This window comes from Amblyomma maculatum, chromosome 3 (genome assembly GCF_055883805.1).
Source record: "Amblyomma maculatum isolate TAMU_Amacu chromosome 3, ASM5588380v1, whole genome shotgun sequence".
NCBI lineage: Eukaryota > Metazoa > Arthropoda > Arachnida > Ixodida > Ixodidae > Amblyomma > Amblyomma maculatum.
The window spans coordinates 130,990,812-131,009,869 of NC_139346.1; the positions used below are offsets into that span (position 1 = coordinate 130,990,812).

Genomic DNA, 19,058 nt, shown 5'->3' on the forward strand with positions numbered 1-19,058 from the left:
AGTTCCCTTTGGCAGAGTCTTTCTTTTGAAGACGACGAACGGCGGCAGCTTCCTGCCGTCCGCTGTTACAGCTAACATCACGGTGCACCGCTGCTTCTCGGCGCCCGTCGTCTTAACCTGCACACTTTTCGCACCTTTCATATCGACAGTGCTGTTTCTTGGCATGTCAAAGTTTATAGGCGTCTGGTCCGCGTTCCCGATTTGCGACAGCAGGAACTTTTTGTCCTCACGGATCCGAATGACAAAGCGGTGGAAATCACGCACTTTGTCCCCACAGTCTGCCGGCAGCCGCTGGCATAACGTAGTACGCCTTCTGAGGCACAACCCGTTCCGGTGCATGAAACGAGTCGTCCAACCACTGCTCGCCTTAAATTCACTCGCGGCAATGCCGTGACTTCTTGCAGTGGCCCGCGCGTGATTCTGTATCAGCTCGTGGGATACGGCACATCCTTCGTTGCGGAGCCTCTTCACATAGGTCAGAACTTCTTCCTCGACGCGAGGAAACTTGCCCTGCTTCGGCCCGCGAAAGGCCCGGCGATCTTTCTTCGTCGCTCTGAGTTCCTCTTGTTGATTCCTCCAGTAGCGCACACGCACGGGGTCTACACTAAAATGCCGTCCAGCCGCGCGATTGCCATGCTCCAAAGCATGCTCCACGACTTTGAGCTTAAAACCGGCTGTGTAGCTAACGCAACGCCCCATCGCACAACGCGCAGAAAATGCACAGCACGCACGAAATAATGCAAAGGTCGTAGCGAAGCACTTAAACAGCAACAAAATAGGACTGGCGAAATGGCGACCGACGCTGTCCAAGTGCGTTGTCTTTACTTCGTTCTGCCGCCGCCGCGCATGCATGGCGCTATAAGCAGAGGTTTGCTTTGCACTCGGCAACCTGCATCATCATCATCATTGTAAAAAAAAAATCTAGAGAAGTTTGACAAATTGGTTCGAGAAATACAAAGAAAATAGCCGAGCGTGGTGGAAACTGCCGTCACCCCATTTCAAAGAGGACGCCCCAGTAAAGCCCTTTGCGCATCCACCAACGAATCATGCAAGGTCAATGAACGACCAACGAAAGCGTGCAGTCGACGCCCGCGTCACCCGCGTTCGCGTCGCCGGTGTTCAGCATCGTTGGCTTCAAATGATGTTTATTTTATCACTGCGCGATCAGACAATTTTATGATCGTCGACAGTCGACAGCGCCGGCCAATTGAGCCGAGATAACGCGAACATGCTGAACACCGACCCTGCGGGCGGGTGCGCGTTATTTACGCGACGTAAAAAAAAAAATTCAATTTTCGACGACAAAAGTGGGGGGTGGGTTCATTACGCGAGTAAATACGGTACTATTGAACTCCGCACCACGCACTAGAAAGTGTGCCTTACCCAAAGATGATCGAATCACCCTCGGCCGTTTGGCGCGTGACGTTTTCAAGCCGAGCGCGAAAGGAATGAGAGGGGATAGTTCAGCGACGACTGTTCTAGGGCAGCGTCACGCCCATTTCCCAAAGGCGCGCGCATCTGCAGTTATCGTTTCCCGCGAGCCAGCACGTGACATTTGCAAGCCATGCGCGTGAATCAACCAGAGGGAACTGGTGGGAACGAGAGGGGAAGCGCAAGGGTGTACTCATTCTTTTGCCGAGCTATCTCTCTCTCTCTCCCGGCCTTCGTTCGCAGTAGCACGTGCTACACATGTGCCAAGCCAGCTCAGACCGTTTTCAGACAGAACGTCGGACGCTTTCTCCAGCGTGTATTGCAAACCCTCTGGCTGACGTGGCTATGGCGCCTGCGGACGTTAAGAAGCGGCAGATCTCTCTCTTTTTTCTTTGTTGTTGCGAGAGTCATTTTTTCTTATCGTAGTGCAGTACGCGCAGCGTAGCGTAAAGCCAGAACCGCATGGAGCGTTTTTCGCGAGCGAAAAACGCGACGCACTGCGAATGGTCGCGTTGCAGCCAACGCGCTAGCACCCACACCAGAAAAATGGAGCGGCGCTGTCGTGCTGTGTTTTCTGGGTTACGTTGTTTGTACAGTTTCGGTTACATACGTCCCACAAGACGCGACGCTTTTCCACTTCGGTGATTAGGGCCTCGTTAAAGGTTGTTTTGTCCATTTTGGCTGAACACTATGCGCGAATGAGCACGATGCGTGAATGGACGTGGCTCCTTGGACGCGTGCACAAGTTTTGTCGACGAAACAACAAAGTTTCGCAAGAAAGGCTCTGCCGAGATGCGCGGAGAGCAGAGCCATCTGTTTGCGAACCAAAAAACCAAAATGGCACGTGACTCCACGCTGATTGGTGGACGCCGGTTGTGCCGTCAGTGCAAGCGCCGCATAAGGCGTTTTTTTCTACTTCGCGTAGAACCATGTGGCGGCACGTGCCATCAAGAAATTGCTGGAACCGCATGGTGCGATTGCCGCGCAGATGGTGGGACGCGCGCGTCATTTTGACGTGTGCTACCACAAAATTGCGCCACCGCGACACTGACTTTTAGCATTTTTCGCTTCAAAAAACATTTGCAGCTATCACGCTTTCCAATGATTTTGTGGCAGTGGGCTACGCCCGCCCAAGTGCAGCGTGATAAATCGAACTAGGCTTGTGCAATCAAGCCATCACGGGCACTTTGCCAAGTTCGCTCCCCACCACTGCAGGAGCTATCAAAAGATAAACACACCGTGATGTTATAGCTGCACAGCATCTTGGCACGCTGCCAAGAGATGAGCTGTGGATGAGACGACCGAAACGGAGTGGCGCATGCCATCGACATGCAAGCGAAAATGCTTGCAATTTCTGCTGCGCTGACACAGAAACCTTATTTTGAGCTGCCGTGGTGGCTCGAGCGGCGAGAGGGACGCAGTTCCAACACGTTGGAAATTTTTCTCTCTGTCGCTGCCGCTCGTCGCTAAGATCGCTCAATCGCTTGCATGTGAGCGAGCTGGCCTTAACGCTTTTTTTTCCCCAAATTCTCGGGTGCAAAAGTGGAGGGTGGGTTCATTATGCGAGTGGGTTGATTACGAGACAAATACGTTATGGTTTTTTCGCATATAAAGGCCATCACAAGCCGATTTCTGTATATCGAATTATCGATATATCGAACTATTTTGCGATCCCCTTCGAGTTCGATTTATCCGGGTTCGACTGTACTGACCAGCGTGCTTACTATGAACATTGTATGGAGAAGCTCTTGCCAGTGCCTTTAACACTGGACGGTATTTAGGTTCCTTAGCCTGCCCTAGGCAACAGAGACAAGCAATGAACTTCCTGTTTGCATGTTTAAAATACATTGAACTTTCTGTCATGCTAGAGTTTGACATGTTGCATGTCACTCTCAAGCATTTTTCACACAATGAATTTTGTAAGCCCATTTGTAGGACTATGCATCTCATCACTTCATTGTTTAATATTAGTCGACAATGCACCTTAGTATGCATTAAATTGTTGCATTCTATCACCCCTACTTTCAATTCCTTTATTTTCAACACCTCTCTTATTCCGCCTCTCTTTCCCCAATTCCCTTTCCTACGCAGAGTAACATGTCAGCAAATCCTAAACGGCGGCTTTATTCTCTGCTTTTCATTAAAGAGTTCTCATTCCTCTACCAATGACTGCACAGTACAAACCTCTCTGAGTACCTATTCACCTTTCCCTTCAGCAAAACTGTGCCACACGCCACAGTTAGCTGCGCAGCACCTTACTGTAAAATTTACCCAAAGCGTTGCCCACTGTGAGGTGTGTGTTGCAGGTGCCGCTACGATAGGTGTGCCAACTTGTGCTCGCTTCTACAATTGCCACTGGCAACTACAGTAGAACCCCTTCTTAGTAAAGTCACTCGTACCAGCAAGAATCTTTACTATATCAGTCATTGGTGATGGTATGGCTTTGAAGACGACGTCGGGTAATTACACATGACTACTTACTAAACATGACTTGTTACTTCATAAAAAAAAAAAAACCTTCCCTCTCTTATTGTCTATTTGAGCATTTTTTTTTTTCATGCAGAAAATTTTTTGTTGACATTTTATGCAAGTTCCTCTTTTATGAATACAACTGAGTTTGATTTCATGTGAAAACCAAAGCCTTGCATGAACATGGAGTCGTCTTTCACTGTTTCTGTCATTTAAGAGGCAGTAGATGAGAGATGCACACGATAGTCAAGCACGGCAAAGCAGCACGCTTCCACTTCTCGTTACCGCTGCCTCACGCTTCGCACTGCACAGTGCTACGAATGTTCAGCTGTTTCTTCTCTTACATATTTCTCACACTTTCATTCTCTTTGACTTGCTGAACAACCACGCCGCCTTCTTTCCACGTTCGTAACCAGCTGTATTTTTTTCCCAGGCACCGCATGCTTTCTCTCACGGCTCCAAGGCCTACGTAAAGTTGGCTTCTCCTCAGATCTGGTGAGCCCCGTAATAAAGCAATTAAAAAAAAAATAAGAAAATCTCGGGGATAATATTTTTCTCTATTTCTTAAAAAAAAAAAAAAAAACGGAAAATTTCCTTGCGATCCTAAATATCGCACATGTGGCGATGTCAATTCGTGGCCATTGCCAGACACATTTTACTATAACCCATTTTCACCAAAAATGTGTTTACTGTAAAGGAGGAAAAAAAAATGTACAGTCGCTATGGAGGACGAACTTTGACTTCAGTTTCACTTTACTAAATCAGAGTTTACTACAGTGGGGTTCTACTGTAGTCCGCAGAAAAGAAGCCATAAGAAAAGTAAATGCACTGTAGCACCAATGGGCTAAATTCTAAGCACAAAAATAGCAGAAAGAACCATCAATTACACAGCATTTGAAAGATAGTTCTTAATACCACAACTGTTAAAAACTATAAAAAACAAGGTAAAACCACGAAAGACTTGACGGTTGTCACAAGAAGAGTGAACATATTATGCAACAAATGTTGCCAGAGCACAGTATTACTAGGTTACCTCTTCTATGAAAGGAATGAGCACGACAGCTTCCCACTCGTGCTGCTTCCCATTCAAATCTGTGTTGAAGTTCTCTGGGTAGTAATCCAGTATCGGAGACGACTCGCCGACCATGAGATCCTAAATGGGTTGGCAACAAAGAAGCAACACAGGTTGTCACATTTGCATACCTTGCATACGCACTTGAACAAAATACTACAGAAGTAAAAATACAAGACAGCCTAGATCACGGGTGGCTCCATAACACAGAAAATCTCAAGATAACAAATAAATGCGGCACAGACAGGCAAGAAAGCTGCCCAAAATAAAAACATAGGCAGTTTGGTGCCAGTAAACACTTCGAGAAGTAACAGGGAACAAAAAGTGACTAGTGGTGACAACAGCAGGCACCAGAAACCTCCTCAAGGTAACAAATCTTTACACTTCAACAGGTGGCAGATAGACCATGAACAAGGTGCGCGCTGAAAAGCGAAACTATATCAAAATTTACTATAGCGGGGTTCTGCTGTACTCAGCAGGAAAGAAGCCATAAGAAAAGCAAATATTTTGCAAAAGCGAAGCTAATGATGGTATAGATTGTGTTCCCCACCTCACATAATTTACGCCACTGCTTACAACCAGACGTGGCACATGCTACAGAGCGGGGACCTCCAACTTATATCACCATGAAGGCTGCACTTTACAAACGTTTGTCTCCCACAAGCCAGTAGCCAAATGAAGATGTGGAGAAGGAATTACGAGTCTAAGGCAAAATGTAAAAGGCAAGTAAAAGTGGGAAAAAGTAAACTAAAGCAAAAAATAAAAAAAATAAATCACAAGCTTTGTCCACAAGCACCGCCTGTGAACTAAAGGCCCTCTCCTTTTTATTTCTCTCAGCTTTTTCTGCCATATTCAAAGCCCTTGGTCAGTTCTCACCAAAGCATAACCATTGACGGAGGCATGGATGACAGATATAACTTAACAGATACAGTAGATTGTCAGCGCTACGAATCCAATTGATAGGAATTTCGGGATGATATGAATTCGTAAAATTCCACGGCTGGAGCGCACTGCGTACAACGTGCAGAATTTTGGATAGTCTGAAAACTTTCTCGCCGCGCTACTGGAGATATCACGAACATGCAAACCGCAACCCCAGCCTTTAGCACGTCAAACTGGCTGCACATGTTGGCTCTGCGTTCATCAGCCGCACTGCAAGCAGCGCAAGCAATCTGTGGCGACATGTGGCCCGCGTGTCACCAATGCAGCGATCGCTTGCCGTGCTTTACATGTCGCAAACTTTTTGCGGCACCATGTCGCTCACAAATCACTGGCATTGCAATCGTCTGTCACGGTGCATGCACCGCGAGTGGCGAGCTGTGGCTGTGCGACCGCAAATAAGTCTTATCGGCCAGAAACAGATCTGCATGACTTTTGTGCGCTCATTTTTGTTCGTTTTGGTGATATGAATGTTTGGATGATCCGAATTTTTTTTCACGATCCCGTGAAGTTCATATTACCTTCTACTGCAATAAAAAAAAAAAAAAGGAAGGGGGGGGGGGGGGGGGTGATGTTTCTCCAGAATGGCAAAATCTTTGGGGCCAGCCTTCTGCCTGATAATGCTCTGCTGGCTGCGTAAACACGCAACCTGTCTTATAGAGCACCCTACCTGGGCAACGCAGGGTGACAGGTGGATGGATACAGTTTCTGGTTACAACGCAGCTTACCCTGAACAGTGTGTGCCTCATACAGCTAACGCTGTCAAAAGATGCAGTGATTTCCCCACTCGAAGACTATGACGAGCAGTTCAAGAGGGCTCAAGAGGAAAACAATCTAGTGCAAGCTGAAGTCACCTCGATGCCTTAATCATGCATATGCTTCTGCTCTATCAGTCTTTGCAATTTCACGAGACTAATTTCACGAGCACCACAGGGAGCAAACTTCACGATTCTCAACTAGCAGAGTTGCATTTCAGCTAGTCAAGCAAAAGGAAGAGATCACATGAACTTATTAAAGAGTAGTTGACCGACATGCCAACTTTCTAGCTTGCAACTGTGCACACAAAGGTAACAGTTGAGGACTTGCATGTTTAAAGCGCTCTATCCCGAAGCCAGATCATGGGCCCTACAGGATATAGAGCATCATTCACCTGATAGGCAATGGGGACAAGCTTTTTGCTGGCCGAAGGCAGAATTGCCATGAGCTGCTGGAATGGCAGAAATGGCCTGCCCATGTCGAAGCTCATGTCCAAGTTCTGAAAATCCTTGATGTCAGAAATGTAAGGAGAGTAGTGGTGCGGATAGTACCTGCGGTAGGAATCAAGACCCACAAATAAGCACACCCGCTATACACACAACCTATCTATGGACCCGCAGCGTGCCATTAAACCCGTGCCTCTTTTCTCAGAATTTAGGATCGCTTGGCAAAGCAATTTCCACAAAAAGACTGCTTCGCTCAAAAATCTGAATTTTCGACCCACGGGCCCAACTCGGGTGAGAATGTTTTTCTGTCATGGCTGCTATTTTGTTTTGCGCTAGTGTTTCTAATTTCTTTTGTAGCAAGGCTCGACAATGTATAGAAAGGCTTTTCTTTCTTCCCATCCCAGTAAAAAAAACCACCAGTTCTGCATCGTCACTCACAACAAGAAAAAGGCCTTACCAGTTCCAGGACTGAACACCATTGTAGTAATAGTGCAAGTTCCACTGAATGGCACGAACGTAGCCATGGGCTTGCTCCTTCATCACTTCCCTGAAATCATTAGAACACCAATGTCACCGTTTGACATCGGGAGCACAATTGTGAACTCAATCACAAATGGTTAGTTTGGTTATAGGATTTAACGTTCCAAAGCGATACAAGCTATGACGGGCATCAGAGGGCTAAGAAAATTTCCACTAACTGGGGTTCTTTAAAAATGTACTGACACTCAGCCAACGGGCGCCTTGCATTCCGCCGCCATCAAAAAGTGGCTGCCTTGGCTGGGATTGAACCCGCATAATTGGGTTCAAGAAACTTAACCACCGAGCAACCGCAGCAGGTTTCTACAATAAATAGTGAGGAACAGGAGCTCACGGGTTGACATCTTTATAGTCCAGCTTGTTGACATAGTAGTCCCTCTTGTGCTGCCGAAACTCCATCTCGAAAATATCTTCTGTCTCCTCATCACTGTCATAGTCAGGAATGTCGAGGTGGTCAAACTTCTCTAGCAGGCCTGAAACAATGTTTAATCAAGGATGCATAGCTGTACGAATAAAAACACCCAGACTTGTCCCCCACCTCTGTGGTAAAGGAAAAAATAAACTGAGGGCTAACAAAGGTTCAAATTCTCATTTCTCCATGCAGTTTTTTTCTGCCCGATGCTCATCCCGTGAAAGCTATTTCTTCAAGGCCTCTCTGTTCCAACTTTTTCTGTCATGGTACATAAACCACTCTACAAGTCATGTTTTATTTCTTTGTTTATTTATTTTATCCATTAGTATTTCAAAGGCCCACTCCAGGCATTACATAAGGTATCCTTTCAAGTTGGTATGCTACAAATTCACACGACTTTCTGTCAGTCTGACTTCACCATCACTGTGGTTGGCGGTTTCTGATGACTGCGCACATGCTGTCCTCAAGCACATTTATGGATGGGTGACTTCTGTAGCAACTGTCGGCATTGTTCTGCCGCTGCTGTAGTGCTAGTGAAATAATGACCGGTGGCGCGAAAATGGAACTGTGCTACAACAAATAGAGCGGAGATCACGCACCAGCTGAATGAACGCGGTAACTTGCCCCGAGAATGTTTTTTTTTCTTTTTCCATCATTTACTTTTCTTCATGTTCACTGCAGTCCCTTTTTTAAATGTACAACTTCCAGATTGCAGTAGACAACGATTAGGTAAGATTAAAGACACCATAACAAAACAAAAACAGCGCAGAAGTTTTATGCCATTATCTGACTTGCACTGCTCACAAAATTTTTTGTCAATGCCGCCTCCCTTCAACATCACAGAGCATTTTGTACATGTGTAAAGACTGCAAAAGCCACAAAGCCTGGCAAATTCCAGGAAAGTATGCTGCGCTCACCATGAAAAGATTCTTAAGGAGGAAGTGGTAAACATTTTTACTCTACCGTATTTTCCAGTGTATAAGACGCGGTTTTCCTTACAAAATTTTTGATAGTGCGTTCTATACAATGATGCTTCTTATGTGCATTTTTTTTTCTTTCATTTTGTGCAATGCTCATAGGTGAACTTTATCGTGAAATGGTAATGGTAGTGAAGCCTGCAATTACAATATCTACAGTCGTTATAGTGTTCTAGAATTGTACAGCCATCTCACTGGCAGAATGCCAAAAGGTGGCGACATCCATGCTCCTCACCATTTCCACACTGCCAAAACAAACCAGACAGAGCTGACTCTTTTCCAGTTACGATTTACAACATTCACAGCATTGTTTTGTGGCTACTGCATGTGTGTTTTCTCCTTCCTGCGTATGCTTTGCTGCGTGCTTCAGAGTGCTCATGCGCAGCGACAATACGTGCAGTGATTATGACCGAAAAGAGGATGTCTGAGCGCTGTCGCATGAAATCGGCGACCGCGTATCAAGATGAAGCCTTTCAAGGCTTTAAGTAATAATAAAGTGTTTCCGCTCTAACAAATTTTCTTTCAGGCCCATAGCACGCGATGGTCGGCATATATAGTCAAATCCTATTGCCCTAACCTGAATAAATTGAAGTGTATCTTATACAAGGATGCGTCTTATACACTAATTTCTTTTTTTTGTTGAAAGCCTGTAAATGAGCATCTCACAATGCATCTCACACAAAGGTGCATCTCACACAAAGGTGCATCTTATAAAGGAGAAAATACGGTACTTCATTTCCTTATTAGTACAGTTTCATTCTGCAGTCCCATTAAAAAACCCAGCAATGGGGCTCCATTGAAATATATTGCACTTTGTTTCCTCAGCAGTGTTGCAAATAGCCACTCCATGACAAGTAAACGAATAGCACTGAAGTCGTGACTTGTCCTCTCTATAGTTGCTCACGCTTCTCATCCGGATCCCTGGTCTTCTCCTTTTCAGTCGGTGATGCTCCATTCTGCTGCACAATGCCATTTGGTGCTTCTGCCTGCTCCCTCTTGGATTCCATGAACTTCTGATCCGCTTGAACATCCGCGAATTTCTCATGGTCAAACTAGAACAAAATGCCAAATGACAGTGTGAAAAGAAACACATTTATAAAAAACAAAAAAGCCAATAAAACCATCATACAACAAGTGACGCACATACCTGTGATAACCTAGTAAGGAATTTCTCAAACCTCTCCAAGTTCAGCTTCCCAGACTCATTGATATAACCTGCAAGTATAGTGAGTTTCTGTAATGCGACACTGCAAGAGAAACAGTATAAATGTGTGGTAACTATTGTAAACGTCGACTTATACCTGTGTTACACGAACACTTTTGATCCTCATTGAGCTCAATCTGCATTGAGGTTTTGAAGAACTGAAGCACCTGGCGCTACAGGGGCATTAATTTGCTTTTATTTTGAGAGCTCAGTAATGAAAAGGGTGTCGGCGCCCCTCTCAACTGTGCTCTTGAGAAAACAGCTTTGAGCCAAGCAGGGTCAGATTCGACTGTACTTGAAAGTTGCCATGTTACAACCTCGATCTGCAATGAGTTGAATGCAGATCGAGTTCAATGAGGATTGAAAGTGTTCGCGTGACAGAGGTATTAGGCTCCAGCGTGACAGAGGTATTAGACTCCAAACAGCATTACAACAACTAATGCAACACTTTCTGTGGCATCCAGTTCAACCACTCACCGCCACATGAACTGCAGCCCATCAATACACAAAAATGAGGTATTATTGTTACTTTCATTATCACTAAGCACCCATTACATATATACTTCATTAAACTGTACTTTTTCCCTTCAGTTCTGCCTAATTTAAGGCTGTACAGTGCCACAGCAATCCATTGAAGGAGCGCTTGGCATGAGTGCTTTCAGATGCTGCTTAGCATGCTTTCAAGATTCTACGGTAAAAGGTGTAGACTTAAGTCAACACCAGCCGAGGCAGCAGCCTTTCATGAGGTCAAAGAACAAATGGCAGCAGCAACTGTCACCAAAGCGAACAAATATGATGGGACCAGCGACCCCCATTCTCAGCTTATCCCTTAAACTGCGGCCAACTATCACAGTTCAATAATAAGATGCAAATAAAATGTGAAAACAACAACAAAGTGTAAAGGTCCAAATGATCGTCAGTTTTCCACGCCTCTTTTAATGTGCAATGAGATATGAGAGTAAGGTGTTTCCCACTTTTTACACAACTTTTCTGATGAAAATAATAAAGACATCCGGCTAAATTGATTATTACCTTCAAAATGTGCTCACCATATAAAAAACAAACTTCTGCAGCTGAAAGTCATAGTCACTTAACCACCGCGATAGTTTTCAATCGGCTCGACTCACCAACGCCCAGAACAGAAGGCTCACCTTGCAGAGAGGGCAGTACATCAATGTAAGCCTTGTAGAGAACTGGTAGAGCGTTGTGAGCAATGTGAAGGTTGGGCAAGTGCGGAATGAAGTCATTGCCCACCAGGAAGCACATTAGGACCCAGTCATCGACGATGCTGTCCATCTCAAAGTCAAAAGGAATAGACTTCTACAAGGTATAACACGGGAAAGAAAAAAAAAAAAATCACAGGAGTTTCAGTGAACTCCAGACCACTCCCCTCTGGCAAGATTTCAATCCACCTCTGCTGATAAGGACAAAATTGCTCACCTTTACAGCTTGAAACTCGAGCTCTAGGTACTCTCGAAGAAGCGACAAATGAAGAAGGTGAAATGTGATCTCTTCGGGAACATTCATCCTAGAAGAGCAAAACACCACTGAGACAAAGCAGCACTACAAGCCAAAATAAAATAAGAGAAATGATCCATCAGATGCACTGCCTTTATGCCTCCTATTTTAGCCTCTTTAAGCACAACAAGCAGAAATGTTCAGCAACTTTGAAATGAACACGCAAACTGAGGCCCCTGTCAGTAAAGCTTGAATTCAGATTTTAAACCGGCAGGCATAGTGAAGTTCACACACAAAGCACACCAGACAAAGCACGTCATCATAGGACAAATGCCACTTCCATACTTCATTTCTTTTCGTGCTGCCCCTTTATATTCAACCCAGATAACGGCAGCTGCAGATGCAGGTCTGGATAATGATGCACTTCACAACCAAAGCAAACAACGGGCCTGAACTAGCTATGTTGCATGAACAGTATGCCTGTGGGCAGTACACAAAGACGATGGGAATGAGACAAATAAATTGCAAGCAGTGTAAAGAGTGGAAAAGAAACAAACCTCTTCTGACTTTGCCTCTTGCCATAGACAATCTCCTCTCGGAGCAGTGCAAAGTGTGGATCATGGGAACACATCCCCAGCATGATCTGAAAGAAGGAAGCCCCTGTGAGCATGCCCAACCCCTTCCTTTCCTTTTTTTTGCTTACAAACAAGCAGGCGTTCCCTCACCAGACTTAAGCTCGACATCCATTCCAGCTTAGCATTGCAGCCAAAAGTTACAAATAACAGAATGGCTCTGCTGCCATCAGAAAACAAAACAGAACAAAAAAACAAGACAAAATATTGTGAGCCTTCCGTGGATGTTCTTTAATTTGTACATGCCATGATCTTCCTCTTTCATTTGTACATACCATCATCATCGTCCCGCGGCGCCGGCTCCGGCACGCGCCTGGGTTTTGTCATCGGATTAAAACGCTAGACAAGGCATCGCTGGCCTTGCCGTCACGACCTTGCCGTCTCAACATAGCCTTCTTTCACAATATATACAACTTTACTCCAGGCTAAAGCGCTAATCCACTGATTTTGTATTAAGGACACAAGTAAGCTTTTACAAAATTCAGAGAAGAAAACTGGCAATGTTCTTTGGTTTGTTTCTGGTTCTCACTAAAGCCAGTTACTAAACAAAAAGGAAAATATTAAGCTTCTAAGGCTGTGCATACGCGTAAGGGCTGTGAGGTGGCATGGGTCAGAACATCAACCTTCAATAGCAGTGGAACAAAAAGAAAGAGAGCGCCATGTAAGACCTCACCAGGTCAGCATCAAGCCCATATAAGCAATGTCTCGTATTAGGGTCATAGCCGGGCTGTGATCGTTGAGTCCGGATAAAATCCATCACCTTGTGCTCGCCTTCACCAGGGGTCTGTTCCAGCCCAAAATAAATAAAGAAAGAAGAAACCAAGTTTTCTCAGCGAACAAAATGAAATTCTTGAGCGATGCTAAACAAATCTGTGCACCACTCTGTGAGCTGCAAAGCAAGCATCACTTAAATCTGTAAGCAGTAGACATGCGCAGGGATATGAAAAAGAGCTGTTTTTAAAAACCATGAATTGAATTAAACTGTTTCAGTGACTGCCTCTTTTCTGTGTGGATTATACTACCGGTACCACAATAAGCACAAGGCACGGGGGGGGGGGTTCACATTTAACCAGCTTGCAATAGAAACCAAAAGCAGCCTTTCAAGTTTAGAAAGGCCCCTTCCTCTCCATACCTATGCTGCTCAGGGAGAGAGTTACAGACCTCTGAAAACAGAAGTGGAAGAATACAAACAACAGCCAAATGTTGCAACAGTAAAGCAAAGACAAAATCTTAACAGCAGCCAAGGCAAAAATGATTAATGAACTTCGAGTGCTAAGTTACCTTGGTGGCTGAACTTCTGAAACCCCAGACTACATGCATGAACTCCAAAGTTACTTTGCATCTAATTTCGGATACTCTCAGGATGTACACTGGTGAAACAAGCAAACAAAACAACTAGCTCCAGCAGCTGAGAAGTCAGAGAGAGAGAGAGATAAATAACATTTATTTGCACCCGTCAAGAGGAAAGCTTGGTTGTTGTTTGAATATCGAGTGAAGGCCAAGATGCATTCATCTTTTCTTTCCCTTCCTCTGGTTCCCTCTCTCGGCTTGGCTTTTGTCTCCTCCCTCATTTCTTTCTATTCTCTCTCCCTTAGTTTGCCTCCTGGCTAAGCTTGCCTTAGCAATGATCCACTCTGGCACCAAGCCAAGGCAAGCCAAGCTAGCTTTCCTTTCTCTTGGTATACCTATAGCAACTATAATGGTGAGATGTGATCACTGCCCCATTACTGCAACACTCGCAAATTTTTTGTGATATGTGGCAGGTTTTTAATGCAGGCCAGTACACGAGTAATCACCTGGTGACCGGAAAGGTACACATTGATGCCCTGCCAGAGCGGGTCGGTAGTGACCTTGGTGGCCACGAACTGCTCCAGCTGGTCCTGCAGCCGGGCCATGAACTCTGTGCCTGCATTAAATAAGGACAACAAAGCATTTCAAGGTCAACCCTTGTCCAAACTGGCCTTGAAACATTTCTGTCACATGTAATTGTAACTTTAGCTCACTGGCCACAACATTTCTTTATAAGGATATTTCCTGTGTGTGTCCTACTGATGAAGCCATACATCTTTCACCATCAAGGCTTTTCTCCTCTAACTGCATGCCCTGGATACTTGGCCTGTGCTTCAGCTAAAAAGCAAATTGCTGTCTTGTGATCTGAGGGTGGGCAGCTCATAACTTGGCGAGGGCAAGCACTGAACCAACGAACTGGCAATATGACTTCCGCTGACAGCGTATTAGCTCATCAAATAAAGGCCTGGTCAATACAGACAACACAGCCATCTGCTTCTTGTGGTGAATTTTAAATATGGCTGAATAACTTTTGTGCACAGATGGACTTTCAGCTACCCTGCGATATAGGCATTACTGCGACTATGCTCCACAATGACTCAAAATACAGCAGTTCCAAAGCTTTGGCAGGTGAGCTGGCTTTGAGACCTCGCAGGGATCATGCGCTGTGTACTAGCTGCACACATCGATTGCGCCGAGGGCGCTATTTCAATGTAGCAGCGTACACATGCGGCGTCTTCGAAACCTTTAAAACATTGCATTTGGCACACTGACTCCTGACTCCTTGGTGCCGCCGCTTGTGCTACGCCAATCTTTGTCATCGTGCGTTCGTGTGTGGTTTGTGTGATCGCTTAGGCCTGGCTTAGGCCTGTCGTACGTGGTTGGTGTTCTGTTGTGATGGCAACAAATGCGAAGAAGCGAAAGTCCCTGACATTTGCTGCGAAATTGAAAGTTATCCAGTGCGTTGAGAATGGTGAAAAGAAGTCAAGCGTCGCTGAAGCTTTCGACATACTAAGGAGCCCTTTGAGCACTCTATTGAAAAACAAGAGTGACATAAAGGCCAAGGCAGAACAAAACCAGCATTCAGGCGTGCGGCGGGTTGGTTTGTTCACAGGAAGGGAAAGGCGCAGTATCTGTCACACTTGCTCTGTGGATGCCTGAATCGCACCGTGAGAGAAGGGAGGAAGGTGGGAGTGAAAGTGGAAAGAGAGAAAGGGGAGTCGTAGTGGAGGGCTAGCGCAAAGCTGCCTTTGAAGATGTTGAGAAGGCGCTGCACAAATGGTTTATCGATGTAAGGGACCGCAATACTCCTTTATCGGGACTGATGCTGCAACAGAAAGCCAAGGACTTTGTGTTCATTCTTGGCGCTGAGAACTTCAATGCCAGCAGCGGTTGGCTGCAGCGTTTTAAGGCCTGCTTTAACATTGTCCGGAAGACAGTCTCGGGGGAAAATGAGGATGCCAATGAAGGCGAGACAAGAAGTGGATTGAATAAGAGTGGCTTCAGGTTCTCGCCAAGTATGAGCCGAATCAGATATTTAATGCTGACGAAACAGGCTTGTTCTGGCAAATGCTTCCGCAACAAACGCTCCACACCCACAGAGACAAGTGCCATGGCGGAAAGCAAGGAAAAGCTCGCATCACAGTTCTGTTGGCTGCCAATATGTACGGAAGCTCGAAGCTGCGGCCACTTGTCATAGGCAAATATCAAACCCCGAAGTACATGCGCAACTGCCCCAGTGTTCCGGTGACATATGCTTGGAACAGGAAGTCATGGATGACTCGTGATATATTTGAAAAATGATTGAAGGCATGGGACTCTGAGCTGGTGCGTAAAGGCCAGAAGGTTTGCCTCATCGTTGATAATTGCACGGCACACCACACTAATGTCCAGCTGGGCAATTTTGAAACTAAGTTTTTGCCGCCAAACACCACATCCAAGCTGCAGCCACTGAACCAGGGTATTATTTGTTTCAAGGCAATTTATAAGCGTCACCTGATCGACATTTTGCTTGTCAAACTGCAGATGAGCCAAGAGCTAAAGATAGACCTTTTGGATGCCATCCAAATGCTCAAAGCCTCTTGGGACAGCGTCAAGCAGTCGACGATAGTTCACTGCTTTCGGCATATGGGTTTCGTGAGCCAAATTGAAGAAGCTTCTGAGGAAGCAACAGAAGAATCAGCATTGGACTGCACAGAGGAAGAAGGCCAGCTCGAAGAAACTAGGAGCCAGATGGAGCGCTTTGTCGATGCTAATCCACAGAGCATCTGCATTGATGACTTCGTCAGCGATGAAAATACCGCAACAGTGGAGGAGTTGACAGACGCGGAGATCGCAGCAGAAGTTACTGCCGAGCGGCCAAACGAAGACACTGCTGAGATTGATCCCGCAAGCACTGATGTTGCCCCTCTCCTGACTGCAACTAAGGCTGTAGCTGCGTTGACCCTTGTATGGCGCTACTGCGGCGCAATAGAAGGCATTGGACTATTGCTGATTGATAGTCTAGACTATGTTGAGGACGCCGTGGTGAAGCACGCGGTTTCCAACTTAAGGCAGGCTACGCTGCTACAGTACTTTAAGCCAAATAAATAAAATACTTTGTTTGAAGCTTCAAGTGAGTATCTATTGCGCCACAATTGGTTCATTAATTTGTACTAGTTTTTGACGCGTTTTTTACATGATTTTATTTATCGAATTCTGGCTATATCGAACTATTTTGTGATCACCGTATTGTTTGATATATCGAGGTTCGACTGTAGATGCAGCAGGACTGGTGGCTACTGAATCATGGCAATCGCAGCATCCTCTGTGGTGTGGTCCGGAACAGAAATACCGTCGTTTACATCAAATAGATCCCACCTGCGTCTGTCCTCAATCAAATTCCACACAATTTAAACAGAATTTAAGCAGATTAAAGGTTTTTTAAAATGTCTGCACCGAATTCCCTTTAGTGTGTCGTACACATGTTACTTCCTACACAAAATCAGTATATAATGCATCCCTCTGTGCTCTACATGTGATGTGTGTGAAGATTGTGAACATTTGGTAACCTCCTGCCAAAGGTTTATCGCACATCGCAGGACATTGCATAATAATTTAGGATTACTTCAAGACACAACCCTGCGTCTTGAACATGCCTTCTTCGGTCCCTGGTATGATGTGTCTTCGGCTGCGTGAGCTACAAATTCCTTACTAACTTTTCTCAAAGACATAGGGTTGATGGAGACCCTTTGAAACTCGTATGTGCATGTGAAAGTGTGCGTCACCGATTTCTTTCATTCATCTTTCTTCCCTTCCCTCCTTTTCCCTTTCATCAGGAGTAGCATGCTAGGCTCAGCACCAGGCAGCCATCTTCTGCTATCAATAAAATATATCTCTCCCTCTCTATAACAGCCAAATAAATCACAGAGAAATGCCCTTACCTGGAGAGATGCAGTTTGAGTCAAATCTCTCCTCAGTAGGCAAGGTCTCTCCTTTGTCACGGGCCTGTTTCTCAAGTGCCGCGGCTTCCTTGGCAGACCTGGAAATGTGAGAGCAATACTTTGTCTTAAAAGAGATATATGCACACAGTGTCAATTATAGAGCTGCCTGGGAATATCAATTGCCTAAACCTTCAAATATCAAACTCATACCTAAAACAAAGACAACTGCTGGCGATTTCAAAATGTTTGAAAAAAAAAAAATATTTGCAAAGCCGTGGCTGCAAGTTTTTCATGCATTCAAGGGCGCATGGTCTCACTCCTAATGAACTGAATGAATATACTCTTTGGACAGGAGAATCAAAAGGATAGGTATGGTGTGGGGTGACGGATGCGACAAGAAAAACTAATTTAGCTGCTTTTTCTTCATCACCAAAAATTTTCTGAGACAGTCTTATTAAAACTGCCAGTTCCCAAAAAAGAAAAGCTTGGGACATCGCATGTCACCCTAACCACTGTGGGGAAGTCTCCCATCGTTCCTTTAAGTCGGTTCCCCCCCATCAGTTACCCTAGCTATCACAAGATGGCGACAGTGTCAGTACTTAACCTTAAGTATCGAGAGAGGGCGTCAGTGTTGCGGCAGCACGAGCACCACCGACGGCTCCGTCAATGCGCACGTGGAAAAAGTCAATGTTCGGCATTAGGTACTCGGCATAAGTGGACGCATCCTCGCAAGCTCCCGGCAAGGAGAGGCTCGCGGGAGCTTTCCCTTCGGCTCGTCCTGTCTGGCCTCAGAGATAACCTCTGCCCAAGCGTGGGCGAACACTCATGCTACCTTGCTGGAGAGTCGGACAACTTATTCATCAGCATGTTTTATTGCTAGCTGCCGTTGTTGTTATTTGCCTGTTTGTTGTCAGCAATAATTGTGTTGCTATATTCCCAAGAGCACGGCCTGCCGTGGTCGATGTGCGCTCGGTAGCGCTCGTGGTCATGGGGTGGGGTCAGCGGCGTGGACTGTCAGCCACAACTAAGCAGGGAAAACATATTTTTTTACCCCATTTTAATCGCACACAGCATAAGGTCTATTCAATACATGGAACAGGATATGTCTCCCCCGATCCACTTATTGCACGTTGCACATTTTGCAAACATATTTGATGTGCACTTCCGTCAGCTTTGCGTAGCACCACCAGCCCCACAATCATTTCCCGGTCAGCATGGAGTGGTGGTTATTTCTGGCAAATCAGAACTCCTCAGGAATACCATTTACTGAGCGTCCATTCTTTTTGTCTTGTAGTGCACATTTAGGGTTGTTTTTATTTTCAAAAAGAATTTTCGGTAATCAGCTTGTTGATATGTCCCACAGGCTGGCTGTAATACCACATCTAACACACCAGGGGGCTTCTTCGGCCTTTTCTGTTTTTTTTTTTTGTTTTTTTTGCCCTTTTCTTGAGTAAAGCTTGCACGCAATTATTTTACGCTCACTTGTAGTGGAAACAGGAAGTGGCAAAGAGAGAC

The 19,058-nt window shown here is 45.4% G+C and overlaps 2 protein-coding genes across 3 annotated transcripts in view; one reads left to right on the plus strand and one right to left on the minus strand.

Annotated features, from left to right (window-relative positions):
• Positions 1–19,058, minus strand: part of pcm (5'-3' exoribonuclease pacman) — an 88,446-nt gene that overhangs the window by 62,537 nt on the left and 6,851 nt on the right. For both annotated transcript variants that reach the window (XM_084598050.1, XM_084598049.1), the window contains exons 4-15: positions 17,544–17,641; positions 14,130–14,239; positions 13,007–13,117; positions 12,259–12,344; positions 11,684–11,771; positions 11,395–11,563; positions 10,187–10,254; positions 9,944–10,091; positions 7,985–8,123; positions 7,571–7,660; positions 7,062–7,218; positions 4,934–5,053 (exon numbers count right to left, since the gene is read on the minus strand). In XM_084598050.1, the coding sequence (XP_084454176.1) occupies positions 4,934–5,053; positions 7,062–7,218; positions 7,571–7,660; positions 7,985–8,123; positions 9,944–10,091; positions 10,187–10,254; positions 11,395–11,563; positions 11,684–11,771; positions 12,259–12,344; positions 13,007–13,117; positions 14,130–14,239; positions 17,544–17,641 (1,384 nt within the window). The remainder of the gene's footprint in view (positions 1–4,933; positions 5,054–7,061; positions 7,219–7,570; positions 7,661–7,984; positions 8,124–9,943; positions 10,092–10,186; positions 10,255–11,394; positions 11,564–11,683; positions 11,772–12,258; positions 12,345–13,006; positions 13,118–14,129; positions 14,240–17,543; positions 17,642–19,058) is intronic.
• Positions 16,147–16,725, plus strand: LOC146196038 (uncharacterized). The gene has a single exon (XM_084596321.1). The coding sequence runs from the start codon at positions 16,147–16,149 to the stop codon at positions 16,711–16,713; it is 567 nt and encodes a 188-aa protein (XP_084452447.1). The 3' UTR covers positions 16,714–16,725.

What these genes read in the sequence shown, in the direction of transcription:
- LOC146196038 (XM_084596321.1), top strand. Translation starts at nt 16,147, where the DNA reads ATGAGCCAAGAGCTAAAGATAGACCTTTTGGATGCCATCCAAATGCTC.